General features: G+C 49.2%; 1 protein-coding gene across 3 annotated transcripts in view; it reads right to left on the reverse strand.

Moving 5' to 3' along the window:
* syt10 (synaptotagmin X) overlaps nucleotides 1–3,566 on the reverse strand; it is a 152,560-nt gene extending 148,994 nt beyond the window's left edge. For all 3 annotated transcript variants that reach the window (XM_072484856.1, XM_072484857.1, XM_072484855.1), the window contains exon 1: nucleotides 2,941–3,566. In XM_072484856.1, coding sequence (XP_072340957.1) covers nucleotides 2,941–3,091 — 151 coding nt within the window. In that variant the 5' untranslated portion in view covers nucleotides 3,092–3,566. The remainder of the gene's footprint in view (nucleotides 1–2,940) is intronic.
* Between the last annotated feature and the right edge of the window lie 16,285 nt (nucleotides 3,567–19,851).

Below are 19,851 nucleotides of genomic sequence, written 5' to 3' on the forward strand. Positions count from 1 at the left end.
CTCAGCAATAACGTGCTCACGGACACTCAGTTTGGGTTTTGCCAGAGTCACTCAGCTCCTGACCCTTTTAGAGCCTTGGTTCAAACATGGACTAAAGAGCTGAATGACAGAGGTGAGGTGAGAGTGACTACTCTTGACATCAAGGCAGCACTTGACCGAGTATGGCATCAAGGAGCCCGAGCTAAACTGGAGTGAATGGGAATCGGGGGAAAACTCTCTCCTGGTTGGAGTCATATCTGGCACACAGGAAGATAGTTGTTGTTGTTGGCTTTCAATCACCTCAGCTCCACGACATCACTGCAGGGTAGTGTCCCTGGCCCAACCATCTTCAGCTACTTCATCAATGACCTCCCTTCCATCATAAGGTCAGAAGTGGGCATGTTTGCGGATGACTGCACAATGTTCAGCACCATTCATGACTCCTCAGATACTGAAGCAGTCCATGTCCAAATGCAGCAAGATCTGGACAATATCCAGGCTTGGGCTGACAAGTGGCAAGTTACATTCACGCCACACAAGTGGCAGGCAATGACCACCTCCTACAAAAGAGAATCTAACCATCACCCTTTGACATTCAATGGCATTACCATCGCTGAATCTCCCACAATCACCAGCCTGGGGGTTACCATTGATCAGAAACTGAACTCCATTACCCATATTAAGAGTATGGCTACCAGAGCAGTTCAAAGGCTAAGAATCAATCCTACAGCAAGTAACTCACCTCCTGACCGCAGCCCCCCCCCCCCCCCCCCCCCCCCGCCTCCCAAAGCCTGTCCATCATCTACAAGGCACAAGTCAGGAGTGCAATGGAATACTGTCCACTTGCCTGGATGAGTGCAGCTCCAACAACACTCAAGAAGCTGGACACCATCCAGGAATAAGCAGCCTGCTTGATTACTACCCCTCCCACAAACATTCAATCTCTCCACCACCAACGAAAAATGGCAGCCATGTGTACCATCTGCAAGATGCACTGCAATAACTCATCAAGGTTGCATAGGCAGCACCTTCCAAACTCACAACTGCCACCATCTAGGACAAGAGCAGCAGATACCTGGGAACCCCACCGCCTGGAGGTCCCCTTCAATTCACTCAACACCCCGATTTGGAGATATATCGCCGTTCCTGCACTGTCGCTGTGACAACAGCCTGGAACTCCCTCCCTAACAGCACAGTGGGCATACCTACACCTCAGGGACTGTAGAGGTTCAAGAAGGCAACTCACCACCACCTTCCCAAGAGATGGGCAATAAATGCTGACCTATCCAGCCACGCCCACATCCCATAAATGAATTGTTTTTAAAGATAAATGTAGCAGAAAGAAATATATATGTACAGATTCTGAAAGCACTGAGATAATCAGCTTCATTAGAAAATGAATTAAAATTATTTGCAACTGTGGATCAATTTACTGAATGAATAAGCTTACAATTTACGATATTGTTTGTGTTCGACTCGTGCAATTTTGACAGTTACATATCTTTCACAATCAAATAAAAAAGTTTTTAAAAATCCCAAATTGATGATTATTCACACTTTCTTGGCTATCCCGGTCACATCTCCCAGTTGATGGATTTCTTCAGGGAGGTTGACTGAGATGTTTGAACAATATTTTCATGACGAACATCAGAGAAATCTTCAGTGGAAGTTCAAAGAGTGATTTGAGAGAGAGATTCAGAGGGAGGAAATGATAGAAGAGAGCCCCATTGCAGAGAGAGCGCGTGAGGGTTAAACTTCAGAGAAAGAGCGAGAGAAGAGCAGAGTTACAGGGATGAAGATCGGACCAGCAGAGGTAGTTGAATGAATGAATGGAAATTCTCCTGCTTGTAAATTGTTCGAGGCAGAGAAACAGGAGAGGAGCTGGAGGGATTTGGGATGGGGAGGGATTTGAAATTCCAGGATAGGTCCATGTACAACAGGCAAGGGAAGATGAAGTTTTTATTTTGACTACAAGAAATGTGCTAGTGATCCGGCTGAATCGGAGAGGATTCACTGCAAACTCAGCCTATTAATACATGATTCAGATTGTCTTTCCACAATCACCTGTACTTGGTGCGTTTTAGATTAAAAATTACTTTGTGTAACGCAAAGCTCCATAAAAGACATTACACGGTCAGGAAATGTTCCCACTCCCAGTTCTGTGAATGCAGTTAAATTATTAATTCGTCTTCACTTCCAAACCCAAAGCCCGGAGTAACATTCCCATCTTTTCCAGCAGTTTATTTAGAATTGACATTTAAGGAGAGGGTCTGGAGTCAAGTTTCCTATAAACACTGCACTGGTTTGCTCAAATCACTCAATCCATCCCGTCTGCAACAAGTGCCCTATTCCCACGGATTCTGCTCTCTCTCTCTCCATTTCTCTCTCTCCCTCTTCCACCACTTCTGTTTGCGAGCTACAAATCCTTGTTTTTTATTCCATCCGTCCCATGCCCTATCTCTGCCTCATCCTCCTCACCTCTCACTCCCTCCCCTCAGCACCTCCCTCCCTCTCTCCTGACCCTTCTTTCATACTCTCCGTCTCCTGCCAACACTCTCCCCTCTCTCTTCCTTTCTCCCTCCCACCCTCACTCTCTGTCTCCCTCTGCCCCCATCCACCTGTCCAATCCTCCCTCTTCTCCAGTCCCCCACTCTCTTCCCATCTCCCCCCCCCCCACCCCCCCACCCCCATACTTCCCCCTCTCCCCTTCTCCCTCTCACGTTCGCTCTCTCCTCTATTTCCACCTGTCCAATTTTCTCTTCCCTAGTCCCCCTCGTACCACTTTCTTCCCCCTCCCTCCCTCCCCCCTCTCCATCCTTCCCTCTCTTTCTCTTTCCCCGCACTCTCTTGCTCCTGTTCACATCTCCCTCTCCCCTCCACTCTTCTCCCCCCACCACTCACTTTCCTCTCCCCTCCTCCCTCTCCCCCTCTCTCTCCCCCCCCCCCCCTTTCTCCCTTTACCTGCTCCGGTGATCCCAGTCTTCCTGCGCTCTCCGCTGAAGATGAATTCATAGCATTTCTTCTGCTCCACCAGCCCCCTGAAGCACAGCTCGGTGACAATGTGGAGAGCCTTCTCGCACAGGCTGATCCCGTCCTCTTGTTGGCCGTTCATCTCTGCTCAGCCATTGTCGCCGGGGCTGCAGCGGGCTCTGAACCTCCGTCCCTCTGTCCTGTGGCCAGGAGGCGGCCGCTCTGCCTCTCCAGTCGGTGCCAGTGAGTGAGGAGTGCTGGGCTGCTGCGCGCTGAGGGGCGGCGCTGCTCCCTGCGCCCACTCTGTTCCACTGGACTCGCGCGCACACACACACTGTCCCCTCGGTGTCCGCAGCTCAGACACTGCTACACCGGCATGGGCAGCTTCAGTCCCGCAGCTCCCGGGACCAGCTACCAGACCACAATGTGCATCACATTGCTGCACAGCCAACACTGAGAAATGAACCCAGAGCTTCTCACACTCGTGCACAAGCGGAAGCTCCAAGGAAAATCAATCCCATTCCTAAATGGTTGAAATTGCAGCTGCCAATTTCAACCCAGATGTTCTTTTCTTCACCCGTTAGTTTGGCTCAGTGGGAGGTACTCCCTCCTGTAACCCAGGCCTTCAGGGTGGAAGTCTCACTCTGTCACACAGTCTGTCTGACACCCCAATGTTCTGCTGTCTCTCTCCTTGAGGCGAAATCGTTAATCCAGGCCATACTTGCCTAAAGATACAATTTACATTTATATAGCACCCAGGACATCCCAAATGGTTTGACAACCAATGGAATGCCGCTGAAGTGTGATGACTATGTTGTAATGTAGAGGAAGCGGTCGCCAATTTGACGCAGCAAGCTCCCACTAACAGCAACGCGATCAGCAAGGAGACTTCATGGAGCTTGAGGGGTCACGGACTGGGGTGATGTTCCCCATTCTTCCAACGAGTGGTGGCCATAGGATCTGTTATGTCAATCACACAGGACAGAAGTAGGGTTGGATAAACGTCGCCTGAAAGACAGTGCAGCACTCCTTAAGTACTGACCCTCTGACAGTGCAGCACTCCCTCAGTACTGACCCTCTGACAGTGCAGCACTCCCTCAGTACTGACCCTCTGACAGTGCAGCACTCCCTCAGTACTGACCCTCTGACCGTGCAGCACTCCCTCAGTACTGACCCTCTGACAGTGCAGCACTCCCTCAGTACTGACTCTCTGACAGTGCAACGCTCCCTAAGTCCTGACCCTCTGACAGTGCAGCACTCCATCAATACTGACCCTCTGACAGTGCAGCACGCCCTCAGTACTGACTCTCTGACAGTGCAGCGCTCCCTAAGTACTGACCCTCTGACAGTGCTGATCTGTCAGGGGGTCAGTACTGAGGGAGTGCTGCACGGTCAGAGGGTCAGCGCTGTGGGAGTGCTGCACTGTCAGAGGGTCAGTGCTGAGGGAGTGCTGCACGGTCAGAGGGTCAGTGCTGAGGGAGTGCTACATGGTCAGAGGGTCAGTGCTGAGGGAGTGCTGCACTGTCAGAGGGTCAGTACTGAGGGAGTGCTGCACAGTCAGAGGGTCAGTGCTGAGGGAGTGCTGCACTGTCAGGGGGTCAGTGCTGAGGGAGTGCTGCACTGTCAGGGGGTCAGTACTGAGGGAGTGCTGCACTGTCAGAGGGTCAGTGCTGAGGGAGTGCTGCACTGTCAGAGGGTCAGTACTGTGGGATAGCTGCACTGTCAGAGGGTGAGTACTGAGGGAGTGCTGCATTGTCAGAGGGTCAGTACTGAGGGAGTGCTGCACTGTCAGAGGGTCAGTACTGAGGGAGTGCTGCACTGTCAGAGAGTCAGTACTGAGAGAATGCTATACTATTGGTTGGTCATGGGGAAGACCAAATTCTGATTTGACAATGACATTGTGGAACATTTCTATTTATCCCACCTGCGAGACTCTGAACATCCAAATGTCTGTCACTTTTATTCTCCATTTTGGTCTCACACTGACCCTTTACATTCTTCCACACTCAACACTGAGCACAACAATTTCAGATCAAAGCCCGTTCTGCTTCCTTCAATTAACACACAATAGTTAAGGCGCAGAAGGAGGCCATTTGGCCCATCCTGTCTGCACTGACTCTCCAAACGAGCATCATGGGTTTCGTGCCATCCCCTGCATTTTCTCCATGCCTCTGCACATTATTTTTATTCAAATTATCACCTAATGCCCCCTTGAATGCCTCGATTGAACCTGCCTCCATCACCCTTCCAGGCAGAACTTTCCAGACCTGAACCATTCACTGTTTGATAAGGTTTATTCTCACTCAGAGTCAACCACATGCCTGTGTGTCTGGAGTCACATGTAAGGATGGCGGTTATCCTTCCCTACAGTACATTAATGGTGCAGATGGGTTGTGGCTGACAATGTCATCATTAGACTTTTAATGCAGATTTTACCATCTGCCCTCATGGGTTTCAAACCCAGGTCCCTGGAACATTGACCTGGGTCTCTTGAGTACTAGTTCAGTGACAATACCACTCCACCGACTCGACTAAGTAATGACAGTAAACATCTGATAATTGTTCAGTCCAATCTACATGGAATATATCCAAGTGTTTTTCAAACTAGTTGCTCCAGGAGGTACACCTCCTCCAGAGCCACGTTTGTTTCTTTAATAGACCCATTATCATCTCAATTTGCTTTGCACCATCATCCTTTTTGCCATTTAACCTCCCCTGCCTTCCAACCCGTCGTATCCTATCCCTATTTTTTTCTCTTTTCCCCAATCACCCCTTTCCCTGCATCTGATACTTGCTTCAAGTTGGTGCCATCTCTAACTTCCTCTGGTTCCAATGGAAGGTCATTGATCTGCCGTGTTAACTCTACTTCTCACTCCGCAGACGTTGTGCGGCCGGCTGCGTATTTCCAGCACTTTCTGGGTTTATATTTTAGAAGCAGCGTGCTAAGCTGCAATGTACCAATTCAAGTGCTTATCTGTGTTGAAAAAAGACCACCTGCGAGAGTTAATGTAGAAATTATTTTTTTTGCAATGTTTTCATGCAAATGATGAATTTGCTCACATCAAACTGCTGTCCTTTTGCTGTCAATGGAGAGAGGGCCACAGCAAGAGCTACTTTTACTCTGAAGGATTTTGGTAGAATCAAATTTCTGTCCTTCTTTATCAGAGGAATCTACCCTCTGTTACTGAGTGCTGAGCGTGCAGCTACTTTTACAGTTTCTTTTCATTTGTGTACTTTTGAAATCAATGACAACACAACACCCACTGTGTTTTCCAAAGCAATTAGAAAGGCTTTGAAAGAATTCCCAGAGAGATCTACCGTAATGTAAACACATCTTTTTTCAAGTTTTGCAAAATTGTAGGCATACATTGGATTTAATTTTTGTGGCTCATTTCAGTTCTCTGAGGCTCAGTATAAAGCTTAGCCATTGCTCCCATTCATTTGTCCTTATTGCAGGAGGAATCAGATTTTGTGGTCGTTTGCAAGCTGTTCGTGATGTTCCTGATTTGGGATCTATCCACTGGTGAGGCAATGGGACTTACACCTTCCCTTTCCAGTTCAACAAACCCATCACGTTCAAACAGGATAAACCAGCAAAACAAGAAACGGAAGTACAAAAAGCTACTGAGTTCCCCGAGATCCATGGTTGGACTGGCTGATCTCTGGGGCAGCGGATGGCAGTAGATCAGGTAATCTGGCCCATCATCGGTTGGTTTAATTAAAGAAATGGTGAAACATTGGTCAACATTGTGTTGGCCAAGAGAATTGCAACTTAATTTTAGGTGTAGTTGCAGCAGTGCCATTTTAAAAAAAGCCACAAAGTGCTTGCATTTATATAGCGCCTTTCACGATCTCAGGATGTCCAAAAGTGCTTTACAGCCAAGCAAGTGGCAGTCAATTTGCACACAGCAAAATCCTGCAACCTGCAATGTGATAATAACCAAATCATCTCTCTTTTGTGATGTTGGTTATGGATAAATATTTGCCAGGACATCACTTTCTCCCAATAACATCTATTTTCTTTTGTCGGAGAGAACTCTCCTACTCTTCTCCATTTTACTTTATAAATTTAGTGTACCCAATTCATTCTTTTTTCCAATCAAGGGGCAATTTAGCGTGCCCAATCCACCTACCTGCACATCTTTGGGCTGTGGGGGCGAAACCCACACAAACACGGGGAGAATGCGCAAACTCCACATGGACAGTGACCCAGAGCCGGGATTGAACCTGGGACCTCGGCGCCGCGAGGCATCGTGCTCAACACTGTGCCACCGTGCTATCTCTTCTCCATAATAGGTTATGGGATCCTTTCCATCCAGCTGGGAGGGAAGACAGGACTGAGTTTAAAGTCTCTTCCACATGCACTAAATTTAGTGGAAAATGTATCACACATAATCCAGGCAAATGTTCTCCATGTGTGTATACTAACTGAACAAACATCTCCCTCCATTCAGTAACCAAGCATTCAATCAAAAACCACTTGCCCACTCTGCTCTTTCACAATTTTACCAACAAACAATAAAAAGGTTAAAGTTCACACATATGCTGTGCGAAAATTAGTAGTGGGGTCATGTGACCAACAATCCTATCGATTACTCATTTTTTATTTATGAATCAGAAATGCAATTAGCCACATTTGGATTCCCAATTCACCACATGAGGTTAGTGCAGGATGTACTGAAGAACACCCATTTCAATAGATAGTTTGTTCATTACCAATGAAGACATTGCAAAAAATATGCCTGCAGTTTTATTTGATCATATTATAACAGAGATTCAAGCAATGCCTTCATTGGTTAGCATGATCATGGAGTAACTTCAAAGTTACAGGGGAAATTACAGAAGGTAACAAAACGTCATTAGCCTGCAGATTACAGAAACCTCGGAACAGAGAGACCCAAGAATCTCAATATGAACATAGGAACATAGGACCAGCATAAGGTCACTTAGCCCATTCAGCATATTCTGCTGTTCAATGAAATCATGGCTGAAATCATGTGACCTAACTTCATACCCAACCATGTCCATTATTATCTTCAGAAAATCAAAATTGATTCATTTCAGTTTTAAAATTAACAATTGCTCTCTCTCTTTCACCAATTGCTTTTGCAGAACTATAACACCATAGAAAAGCTACGGTGCAGAAAAAGGTAATTTAGCTCTTTGTGTCTGTGCCGGCCAAAAAAAGAGAAAAAAAGAAACTATCTGTTAATTTTAATCTCATTTTCCAGCACCTGGTCTGTAGTCTTTGCAGGTTGCAGCACTTCAGATACAGATCCAGGCAGCTTTTAAATCTGTTTCAGCCTCCACCACCAACTTATGCAGTGAATCCCAGATGCCCACCACCCTCCGGGTGAAAAAGTGTTTTTCTCTTGTTCCCTCTATAATTCTTCTACCAATCACCTTAAATCTATTCCCCCTGGTAATTGATTCCATAAGCGAGGGAAACAAGCCTTTCCTGTCTACCCTGTCTAGGCACCTCATAATTTTGTAAACTTCAATTAGGTCACCCCTTAGCCTCCTCTGTTCTAAGGAAACAACACTGGCCTATCCAATCTCTCCTCATAGCTGCAATTTTCAAGTCCTGGCAACATTCTTATAAATCTGCTCTGCACTATCTCCAGGGCAATTGTGTCCTTCCTGTAATACGGTGACCAGAACTGTACACAAAACTCGAGCTGTGACCTAACCGACGTTTTCTAGAACCATCATTACGTCCCTGCTTTTGGTGGATGGGGTACCAATCAAGCGGGTTGCTTTGTTCTTGGTGGTGTTGAGCTTCTTGAGTGTTGTTGGAATCACATTCATCCATGCAAGTAGCAAGTATTCAATCACTCTCCTGACTTGTGGCATATAGATGATTGACAAGTTTTGGGGAGATAGAAGATTAACTATCCACAAAACCATTCTCAGCCTTTGGCCTGCCCTTGTAGCCATAGTATTTATATGACAGTTCTGTGTCTGCTCAATGGTAACCACCAGGATGTTGATAGTCAGAAGGGAGTTCCAAACTTCCACTACCCTTTGTGCAAAGAAGTGCTTCCTAACTTCACTCCTGGAATGCATGGCCCTAATTTGTAGCCTATGCCTCCCTTGTTCGAGACTCCCCAACCAGTAGAAATAATTTCTCCCAATACATCAATTTTTAAATTTTTGTCATGGGATGTGAGTGTTGCTGGCAAGCATTCATCGCTCATTCCAATTTGCCAGAGAGAAGGTGGTGGTGAGCCACTTGAATCTGGTGTTGGTACTCCCACCGTGCTGTTAGGGAGGGAGCTCCAGGATTTGTATCCATCAACGGTGAAGGAACGGCAACGTATTTCCAAGTCATGACGGTGAGTGTCTTGAAGGAAAACATGCTGTTTGTGACGTTCCTATGCATCTGCTGCCCTTGTCTAGGTGGTAGAAGTCATCGGTTTGGAAGGTGCTGTCGAATGAGCTGCAGTGCATCTTGTGGCAGACATTGCTGCCACCATGTGGAGGAAGTAAATGTTGAAGGTGGTGGATGGGTGCCAATCATGTGGGCTGCTTTGTCCTAGGTAGTCTTGAGCGCTGCTAGAGATGCATTCATCCAGGCAAGTGGAGAATATTCCATCACACTCCCATCTTGTGCCTTGTAGATTGTGGACATACCATGAATTACCCGCTATAAAAAGATGCTGATAGATGAGGATGCCACTGAATGCCAACTAGCGATATGGTTAGATTCTCTCTTGTTGGAGATGGTCATTACCTAAGTTCATAAGAAAATGTAGTGTGAGTCGACAATTGAGCATTAGGGAAGCATTCAGAGTGCCCTTGTAGCATTTCCTCTGCCCTTCTAGTGGTCACTTGCCTTTGCGGAGCTCAGAGTAGAGCACTTGTTCGGGAGTCTTGTGTCGGGCATGCAGGCAATGTGGCGCGTCCATCGCAGCTGGTCGAGCGTGACCAGTGCCTCGATACCGGGGATAGTGGCCTGGGAGAGGACGCTCACATTAGTACGCCTATCCTGCCAGTGGATTTGCAGGGTTTTGCTGAGGCAATGTTGGTGATATCTCTCCAAGGATTTGAGGTGTCTGCTGTGCATTGTCCAAGTTTCTGGTGCAATGGAGGGGACAATGGTGTCTCTGTAGACCATGCGTTTTGTGCTGGGTTTGAGGTCTCGGCCATCAAACACTCTGTTCCTCAGACGTCCGAAAACTGCACTGGCACATTGGAGTCGAATGCTGGATTTGGTCGTCAATGTCTGCTTGTGCCGAGAGGTTGTTCCCGGTATGGGAAATGATCAACATTGTCCAAGGGCTCACCATGGATCTTTGACTATATTAAATGATCTAGAATCCACTGTTCTCTGAGGAAGAGAATTCCACAGACTAATGGCCCTCTGAGAGAAGAAACTCCTCCTCATCTCTCTCTTAAATTGCAGATCCCTTATTTTTAAACCTTCTCTCTGGTTCTAGATCCCTCCACAAAATGAAACATCCTTTCAGCTGCTACCCTGTCAAACCCTTATATGTTTCAATAAGATCACCTCTCATTATTCAAAACTCATATGAATGTAAGTCCAACATGCTTAACCTTTCTTCATAAGATGACCCCATCATCCCAGGAATCTGCCTGTCAAATTTTTGTTGAACTGCTTTCAATGCAAGTTTGTCCCACCTTAAGTAAGGAGACAAAACTGTACACAGTCCTCCAGGTGCAGTCTCACCACTGCACCTGCCCTGCACAGTTGTCGCAAAACTTCCCTACTTTGATATCCTATTCCCCCTTGCAATAGAGGCACACATTCTATATTCTTTCCCAACTACCTATTATACTTGTATGCTAACTTTTTGTGATTCTTGAATAGGGACACCACCAGATTCCTTTGCATTGCGGAATTCTCCCACCATTTAAATCATATTCTGTTTTTCTATTCCTCCTGTCAAAGTGGAAAAGTTCACTTTTTCAAACATTACACGCCATTTCCAATGTTATTCCCAATCACTTAACCTACCTATGTCTCTTTGTAGACTGTTTGTATCCTCCCCACATCTTGCCTTCTTACCTATCTTTGTACTGTCAGCACATTTGACTACATTTGACTACTCAGTCTCTTCATCCAAGTCATTAATATAGATTGTAAATAGTTGAGACTCCAGTACTGATCCCTAGGGTACTGCACTAGTCACATTTTTCCAACATGAAAATAACCCACTTATCATAACTCTGTCCCTATTCATTAGCCAATCCCCTATCCATGATGTCCAGTGGAGGTATTCCCTATTCATAACTTCAAATATGGATGGCACGCAGTACATAATTTTCTGGAACTATCTCTTTTTTAAATGGACACCAGCAAGACTGTTAAGATGGCTGCCAAGGGTCAGGTATCTTCTACAATTTCTGCACAGTCTACACCAAGTTCCCAGAAAGTTATTACTCACATCCGTTTGGGTGGAGTTCTCCCACTTGATTGGCCATACCAAGACAAATACCATCTGTGGAATTTACGCTTGCTGTTTTCATGGATTTACCAAAAACGCAAGTCGAGGCTCCATGTGTCCTTAACAATTAGAGCTGGGCAGAAACCAATTCATCCTGAGTAAGTGTGAAGAGGTCATCCATTACTCCATTGTGTATACAGTTTCAGACACTCGGGTCATTCTAGGTAACTAATTGAAGTCGATCATATGACCAAAACTAGATTCTGATACCAATCTTTTATTATTCCAAGAACCAGGGAAAAACAGCCATTCTGCAAAGAACATTCATTGCAGAGTAACAGTTGCAGAACAAAGTAGTAACACCTATGCCTTTCCAAACCTGGAGGTGGCTACACCTTAAAAGTCTCCTAGCTTGATCCCGATTCCAAGTCCACTTGTAAAGAAGCCGGTCTTTCTGCACAGAAAATACAAGGGCCTAACGTAGGGACCTGTTGAATCTTTATCTCTTTCAGGGAGTCTTGCAACAACTCTGGTATACAACTCCAGCTAATTATATGTACCCAGCATGGCCCTAGGAGTGAAACATCATTTTTAACAGCTTCACAACAATTGCTTCTTATGAACTGTTCCTTTTTGTAATTGGTAAAAGGTGTACTAGTCTCTTGATTTGCATCTTTCTTGAGTGTGTGAGCATGTGTAATTAACACAGTATTTAGATTTTTGTGGTGAATGTATGAAATAATAATCCTCTTTGTTATACATGTGGGTTGTTGTGTTGTTGCATGATCCCTTTAAGAGTTTAGTCACATGATGGTCCATGATATCATAGGTTGCTTCATGGGCTTTTGCCTTAGTCTAGAGTAAGCCTTTGTACAATTCACAATCATCTAATAAATCTCTGTTGATTATTGCATTCAACTCATCTGCTTCAGTATTGCATTATTTTATCCTGCAAGTACAATACACAGCAGGATGAAAAAGAAAACTGCTGACGAGGAATTATTTCCTGAACAGAAAAAGAAAATCGAAGATTTTGGCGTTCGATGTTATGACAGATCAACAGGGCCCTGGGTCACTGTCCGTGGGGACTTTGCACATTCTCCCTGTGTCTGCGTGGGTTTCACCCCCACAACCCAAAGATGTGCAGGGTAGGTGGATTGGCCACGCTAAATTGCCCCTTAATTGGAAAAAAATAATAATTGGGTACTCTAAAAAAAAATTTAAAAGACAGATCAACAGTAGGTCAGCAGTTGCACCCCACACCTGGCATCAAACCAGTAAAGTTTGTCGGAGATAAATTAAAAGGAAAGGTCCTTACCTTAAAGTTAATTTAGCACCCCAAGGGGTTCAGACTCCAGAGCTTGCCATGTGCTTCAGAATAAGACATGGAGGTAGAGATGGGGCAGAAAAATAAAATAAAAAATTCTGGCTTGGTAAGCTCCTACAATTGACTTATTCATCATTATTAAATAGACCATTAATATAAGGGAAGTTGTGAGAGCATTCTGATATTGCAACAAAAAAACATGGGCTCATTTAAGGAAGACTCAGGAAACTGGAAATCACACAGAAAAAGATTCCACTATTATATCCTAGCCAATAAGATTTAAAAAGATATTCCAGTCCCTGCATTCCTAAACTATTGGAAGCAGAAGTCTGGTCCAGCCCGAGAAACCTGGTGATAAATCTTATCAAGAATTGTTTAAAATATTTGAAGATCTGTCTGTGCGGAGTCTGCACATCCTCCCCGTGTGTACGTGGGTTTCCTCCGGGTGCTCCGGTTTCCTCCCACAGTCCAAAGATGTGCAGGTTAGGTGGATTGGCCATGCTAAATTGCCCTTAGTGTCCAAAATTGCCCTTAGTGTTGGGTGGTGTTACTGGGTTATGGGGATAGGGTGGAGGTGTTGACCTTGGGTAGGGTGCTCTTTCCAAGAGCCGGTGCAGACTCGATGGGCTGAATGGCCTCCTTCTGCACTGTAAATTCTATGTTAAATTTTATGGTAAATCATTATGCACCGGACTTCCGGGTGCGGCTATGCAGAGCTAGGTCGCATATTCGGTAGCTCCCGCTTGGAACGGACTTTTGGGCTCTTTTGCAGGGCCCCCACGGCATTTGTTTGACATTTCCCGGTGTGGGAAGAGGACTGCAACACTCCCCTGACGGTGTCCCCCAGGAGTGTTGCGTCTTTTGGCTGCCAGGCCCGGCAGAAGCAGTGGAAGATTTGGCTGCAACAGGATAAACAGGGCCCCTTCCAGCATGCAAGCGGGGGAAGGGCTAGCTTAAAGCTGCAAACTGACCTGAGGACCTTTATCAAAAGTGAATTTTAACAGCAGAGGGAACAACTGTGAAAAGATCTCACCAGGGCCACTGAAGAAGCGGGGACGAGCTTCCGGTGGCGGCCATGGAGGAGTAGGTCACACATTCGGCAGCTCCCGTCTGGAACGGACACTTAGACCTTTTTTCAGGAGTTTCTATGGACATTTTGGGGCAGATTGGTGAAGCGAACACTGCCAAAAGGATTCCCTCTCGAGACTTTTGGGCTCTTTTCAGGGCCCCCAAGGGCACTTTTTCAGACGTTTCCCGGTGTGGGAAGGAGTTAATAATAGTTCCCCGTCAGTATATGGCTTTAACTAGGAGCGGGGTGACAAAAAAGGTGGTGGTGGACCAGAAGAAGGGAGGGAAGAAGGACAAAATGGCGGCGGGCGGAGACCAGGCAGCGTGGAGGCAGTGGGCGGAGGAGCAACATGAGGGTATCCAGCGCTGCCTCAGAGAGATTAAAAAGGACCTGCTAGAGCCGATGAAGGCTTCTATTGATAAGCTGCTGGAGACACAGACGGCCCAGGGGGTGGCGATCCGAGAGGCTCAACAAAAGATCTCTGACAATGAGGACGAGATCTTAGCCCTGGCGGTAAAGGTGGAGGCGCACGAGGCGCTCCACAAGAAATGGCAGGAGCGGTTCGAGGAGATGGAGAATCGGTCGAGGCGGAAGAATCTGCGGATTCTGGGCCTCCCAGAGGGGCTGGACGTGGGGGCCTATGTGGTCACCATGTTAAACTCGCTGATGGGAGCGGGGTCCTTCCAGGGGCCCCTGGAGCTGGAAGGGGCCCATAGAGTGTTGGCGAGGAGGCCCAAGGCTAACGAGCCTCCGCGGACGGTGCTGGTGTGGTTCCATCGGTTCGTCGATCGGGAGTGTGTGCTCAGGTGGACCAAGAAGGAGAGGAGCAGCAGGTGGGAGAACGCGGAGGTTCGGATATATCAGGACTGGAGTGCGGAGGTGGCGAAGAGGAGGGCCGGGTTCAATCGAGCAAAGGCGGTGCTGCACAGGAAGGGGGTGAAGTTTGGCATATTGCAGCCGGCGCGACTGTGGGTTACCTACAAGGACCGGCACCATTATTTTGAGTCTCCGGAGGAGGCGTGGGCCTTTGTTCAGGCCGAGAAGCTGGACACAGACTGAGGGTCGGGATGGGCGATTGGGGACTGCGGTGGATATGTTATGCCTATTTTTGGTTTGGGCGGGGGGGCCTTTGCATTGTTTTGGGTTTCTTTTTCTCTGTGTTTTTCTCTTTCGGGTTGGGGAGGGTGGATGGGGAGGGTTGGGCACTGTTTTGGTTGGTGGCGGGGCCTGGTAGGTGGAGAGCGCGGGATTTTTTTCCCGCGCCAAAGACTGGGGGGGGGGGTGGGACCGGGGCGGGGAAGCGAGGATTGTTTCCCGCACTTAGAACGGAGGGGGAGAGCCTGTGAATGGGGAGCAGGAGAGGAGGGTGTGCCACACAATGGGAGGAGTCGAAGGGGAGGCGGGATTGGCCGGGGTCAGCAGGAGTCAGCTGACTTGCGGAAGTGCAATGGGGTGAATAAACCAGCCAGGATGGGTCCTAGCTGGGGGAGGGGGGGGGGGGGGGGGGAATCGAGTTGCTGCTGCTAAGATCAAGGAGGAGCTGGAGCGAGTGGGGTGGGTCAAGACGGGGGTATGCCGCTGTGGGGAACGGGCCGGGTGTGGGGTGCGGGCGCGTGGCTGGCCGAGGAGGGGTCATGGCTGGTCGACGGGGGGGGGGGCGGGTAGCCCCCTAATCCGGCTGATAACCTGGAATGTAAGGGGACTGAATGGGCCGGTTAAGCGCGCCCGCGTGTTCGCGCACCTGAAGGGGCTCAAGGCGGATGTGGTTATGCTCCAGGAGACACACCTGAAGGTGGCAGACCAGGTAAGATTGAGGAAAGGGTGGGTAGGTCAAATGTTTCACTCGGGGCTAGATGCCAAAAACCGAGGGGTGGCGATCTTGGTGGGAAAGAAGGTGTTATTCGAGGCATCGAGCATTGTGGCAGATAATGGCGGTAGGTACATAATGGTAAGTGGTAAGTTGCAGGGAGAGAGGGTGGTACTGGTCAATGTGTATGCTCCGAACTGGGATGATGCGGGTTTTATGCGGTGTATGTTGGGTCGGATCCCAGACTTGGAAGTGGGGGGCCTGATAATGGGGGGAGACTTTAACACGGTGTTGGATCCTGCACTGGATCGCTCCAGGTCTAGGACGGGTAGGAAGCCGGCGGCGGCTAGAGTGTTGAGGGGATTTATGGACCAAATGGGAGGAGTGGACCCTTGGAGATTTGCAAGGCTGGGGGCTAGGGAATTTTCATTCTTCTCACATGTCCATCAGGCTTATTCTCGAATCGACTTTTTCATTTTGAGTAGGGCGCTGATAGCGAGAGTAGAGGATACCGAGTATTCGGCAATAGCCATTTCGGACCACGCCCCGCATTGGGTGGACATGGAGATGGGGGAGGAGAGGGACCTGCGCCCGCTGTGGCGCTTGGAGGTGGGGTTGTTGGCGGACGAGGAAGTGAGCGAGCGGGTCCGAGGAAGTATAGAGAGGTACTTGGAGACCAACGACAATGGGGGGGTCCGAGTGGGGATGGTATGGGAGGCACTGAAGGCGGTGGTGAGGGGAGAGCTGATCTCCATCAGGGCCCACAAGGAGCGGAGGGAACGGGGGGAGAGGGAGAGGCTGGTGGGGGAGATGGTGAGGGTAGACATGAGGTATGCGGAAGAACCTGAGGAAGGATTGTTGAGGAAGAGGCGCAGCCTCCAGGCCGAATTCGACCTGGTGACCCCCAGGAAGGCGGAGGTGCAGTGGAGGAAGGCCCAGGGGGCGGTCTACGCGTATGGGGAAAAGGCAGGCCGGATGCTGGCGCATCAGCTTCGGAAGCGGGACGCAGCTAGGGAGATCGGGGGAGTTAAGGACAAGGGAGGGAGCGTGGTGCGGAGTGGAGTTGGCATCAATGGGGTCTTCAGGGACTTCTACGAGGAATTCTACCGATCCGAGCCCCCACGGGAGGAGGGAGGGATGGGCCGTTTCCTGGACCAATTGAGGTTTCCAAAGGTGGAAGAGGGACTGGTGGCAGGACTGGGGGCCCCGATTGGGCTGGAGGAGCTGATCAAAGGGATAGGAAGCATGCAGGCGGGGAAGGCACCGGGGCCGGACGGTTTCCCGGTCGAGTTCTATAAAAAATATATAGACCTGTTGGGCCCGCTGTTAGTTAGGACCTTTAATGAGCCAAGGGAGGGGGTGGCTTTACCCCCGACGATGTCCCGGGCACTGATCTCCTTGATCCTGAAGCGGGACAAGGATCCCCTGCAATGTGGGTCTTACAGACCGATTTCCTTGCTAAATGTAGATGCCAAGGTGCTGGCGAAGGTCTTAGCCACGAGGATTGAGGATTGTGTGCCGCAGATCATCCATGAAGACCAGACAGGGTTTGTGAAGGGGAGACAGTTGAACGCGAATGTGCGGAGGCTTTTGAACGTTATCATGATGCCGGCGAGGGAGGGGGAGGCGGAGATAGTGGTGGCGATGGACGCTGAGAAAGCCTTCGATAGGGTAGAGTGGGGGTACCTGTGGGAGGTGCTGAAGAGGTTCGGGTTTGGGGAGGGGTTTGTCAGGTGGGTTAGGCTGTTGTACGAGGTCCCGATGGTGAGTGTGGCCACAAATAGGAGGAGGTCCGAGTACTTTCGGTTGCACCGAGGGACGAGACAGGGGTGTCCCCTGTCCCCCCTGCTCTTCGCACTGGCGATTGAACCCCTGGCAATGGCACTGAGAGAGTCGAGGAACTGGAGTGGGTTGGTGCGGGGTGGGGAGGAGCATAGGGTGTCGCTTTATGCGGACAACCTGCTGCTGTATGTGGCGGACCCGGTGGGAGGAATGCCAGAGGTAATGAGGATGCTGAGGGAATTCGGGGACTTTTCGGAATTCAAGCTCAATATGGGGAAGAGCGAGCTGTTCGTAGTTCAGCTGGGGGACCAGGAGAGGGGGATTGGCGAGCTCCCACTAAAAAGGGCGGAGAGGAGTTTCAGATATTTGGGGGTCCAGGTGGCCAGGAGCTGGGGGGCCTTGCATAGGCTTAACTTTACAAGGCTGGTGGAGCAAATGGAGGAGGAGTTCAAGAGGTGGGACGCGTTGCCGCTGTCCCTGGCGCGTAGGGTGCAGTCAATCAAAATGACGGTGCTCCCAAGGGTTTTGTTCCTGTTCCAGTGCCTCCCCGTGTTTATCCCGAAGGCTTTTTTCAGGCGGGTTAACAGGAGTATAATGGGGTTTGTGTGGGCGCGAGGGACTCCGAGGGTGAGAAGGGTGTTCCTGGAGCGGAGTAGAGATAGGGGGGGGCTGGCGCTGCCCAACCTCTGTGGGTACTACTGGGCCGCCAATGCGACAATGGTGCGCAAGTGGGTGATGGAGGGGGAGGGGGCTGCATGGAAGAGGCTGGAGACAGCGTCCTGTGTGGGTACGAGTCTGGGGGCGCTGGCAACGGCACCGCTGCCGCTCCCTCCAAGGAGGTACACCACGAGCCCGGTGGTGGTGGCGGCCCTCAAAATTTGGGGGCAGTGGAGGCGGCATAGGGGGGAAGTTAGGGCCTCGGCGTGGACCCCATTACGGGGGAACCACCGGTTCGCCCCAGGAAGAACAGGTGGAGGGTTTTTGGGGTGGCACAGGGCAGGCATACGAAAGTTGGGGGACCTGTTTGTGGACGGGAAGTTCGCAAGCTTGGGTGAGCTGGAGGAGAAGTACGGGCCCCCCCCCCCCCCCCCGGGGAACGCCTTCAGGTACTTACAGGTAAGGGCGTTTGCCAGACGGCAGGTGGTGGAATTCCCACGGCTACTGCCACACACAGTACAGGACAGGGTGCTCTCGGGGGGGTGGGTGGGGGTGGGGAAGATCTCGGAAACTTACCAGGTGATGCAGGAGGAGGAGGAGGCCTCGGTGGTGGAGTTGAAAGGTAAGTGGGAGGAGGAGTTGGGAGAGGAGATCGAAGAGGGGACGTGGGCATATGCCCTAGGGAGGGTGAACTCTTCCTCTTCATGCGCGTGGCTCAGCCTCATACAGTTAAGGGGCTGCACAGGGCTCACATGACCGGGATAAGGTTGAGCAGGTTCTTTGGGGGTGAGGACAGGTGTGTTAGGTGCTCAGGGAGCCCAGCAAATCACGCCCATATGTTCTGGGCATGCCCAGCGCTGGAGGAATTTTGGCAGGGCGTAGCGAGGACGGTGTCGAGGTTGGTAGGATCCAGGGTCAAACCGGGCTGGGGGCTCGCAATATTTGGGGTGGCAGAGGAGCCGGGAGTGCAGGAGGCGAAAGAGGCCGGAATTCTGGCCTTTGCGTGCCTGGTAGCCCGGCGAAGGATTCTCCTTCAGTGGAAAGATACGAGGCCCCCAAGCGTGGAATCCTGGATCAGCGATATGGCAGAGTTCATTAAATTGGAGAGGGTGAAATTCGCCTTGAGAGGGTCGGTACAAGGGTTCTTTAGGCGGTGGCAACCGTTCTTAGACTTTCTGGCAGAACGCTAGACATTGGTCAATGGCAGCAGCAGCTTGGGGGGGTGGGGGGGTTTACTTTATTTTTGTTTATATTATTTACGCTGGAAGGGTCTGAGGGGGTGTATACACCTGTTGTCTTAAGTCGGGGTGTTAATGTTAATTTATTATTTAGGTACGGGGGGGAGGGGTTTGGGGGATTGCTTTTTTAGATTGTGTTTTGTACTTAACCCTGTTGGGTTCTTTTTTCTTTCTCATTTTGTTGTTGATATTTTATGAAAACCTTTAATAAAAATTATTTTTTTAAAAATCATTATGCACCAAAGCCATCAATTAGTGTAGAGGTGTTTCAATTTCAATTTCACCGAAGGAATTAGCTAGAAAGGGAAAATATAGCAGTTTGTTACGACCCTAAAGTGCCTCTTCAGGTTTTGTGAATTTGGTGACTCGCTTGATGATACAATTAGAGACTGCTTGGTTTGTGGGTTGAGAAATGAGGCGCTTCAGAGGAGATTATTAATGGAACATATTATATTTCTGAAAACAGCATTAGATATTGTCGTTTCAATGGAGCTTGTTGCTAAGGAGGCTTCTCAGCTTGAAGCAGGCACAAGGATCCATAAACTGGCTACTGCCCAGCAACATATGTGTCTTCGCTGTACTAAAATAAGCCATTCACAGATCAATTTCTGGAA

This window comes from Scyliorhinus torazame, chromosome 19, assembly GCF_047496885.1.
Source record: "Scyliorhinus torazame isolate Kashiwa2021f chromosome 19, sScyTor2.1, whole genome shotgun sequence".
Taxonomy (NCBI): Eukaryota; Metazoa; Chordata; class Chondrichthyes; order Carcharhiniformes; family Scyliorhinidae; genus Scyliorhinus; species Scyliorhinus torazame.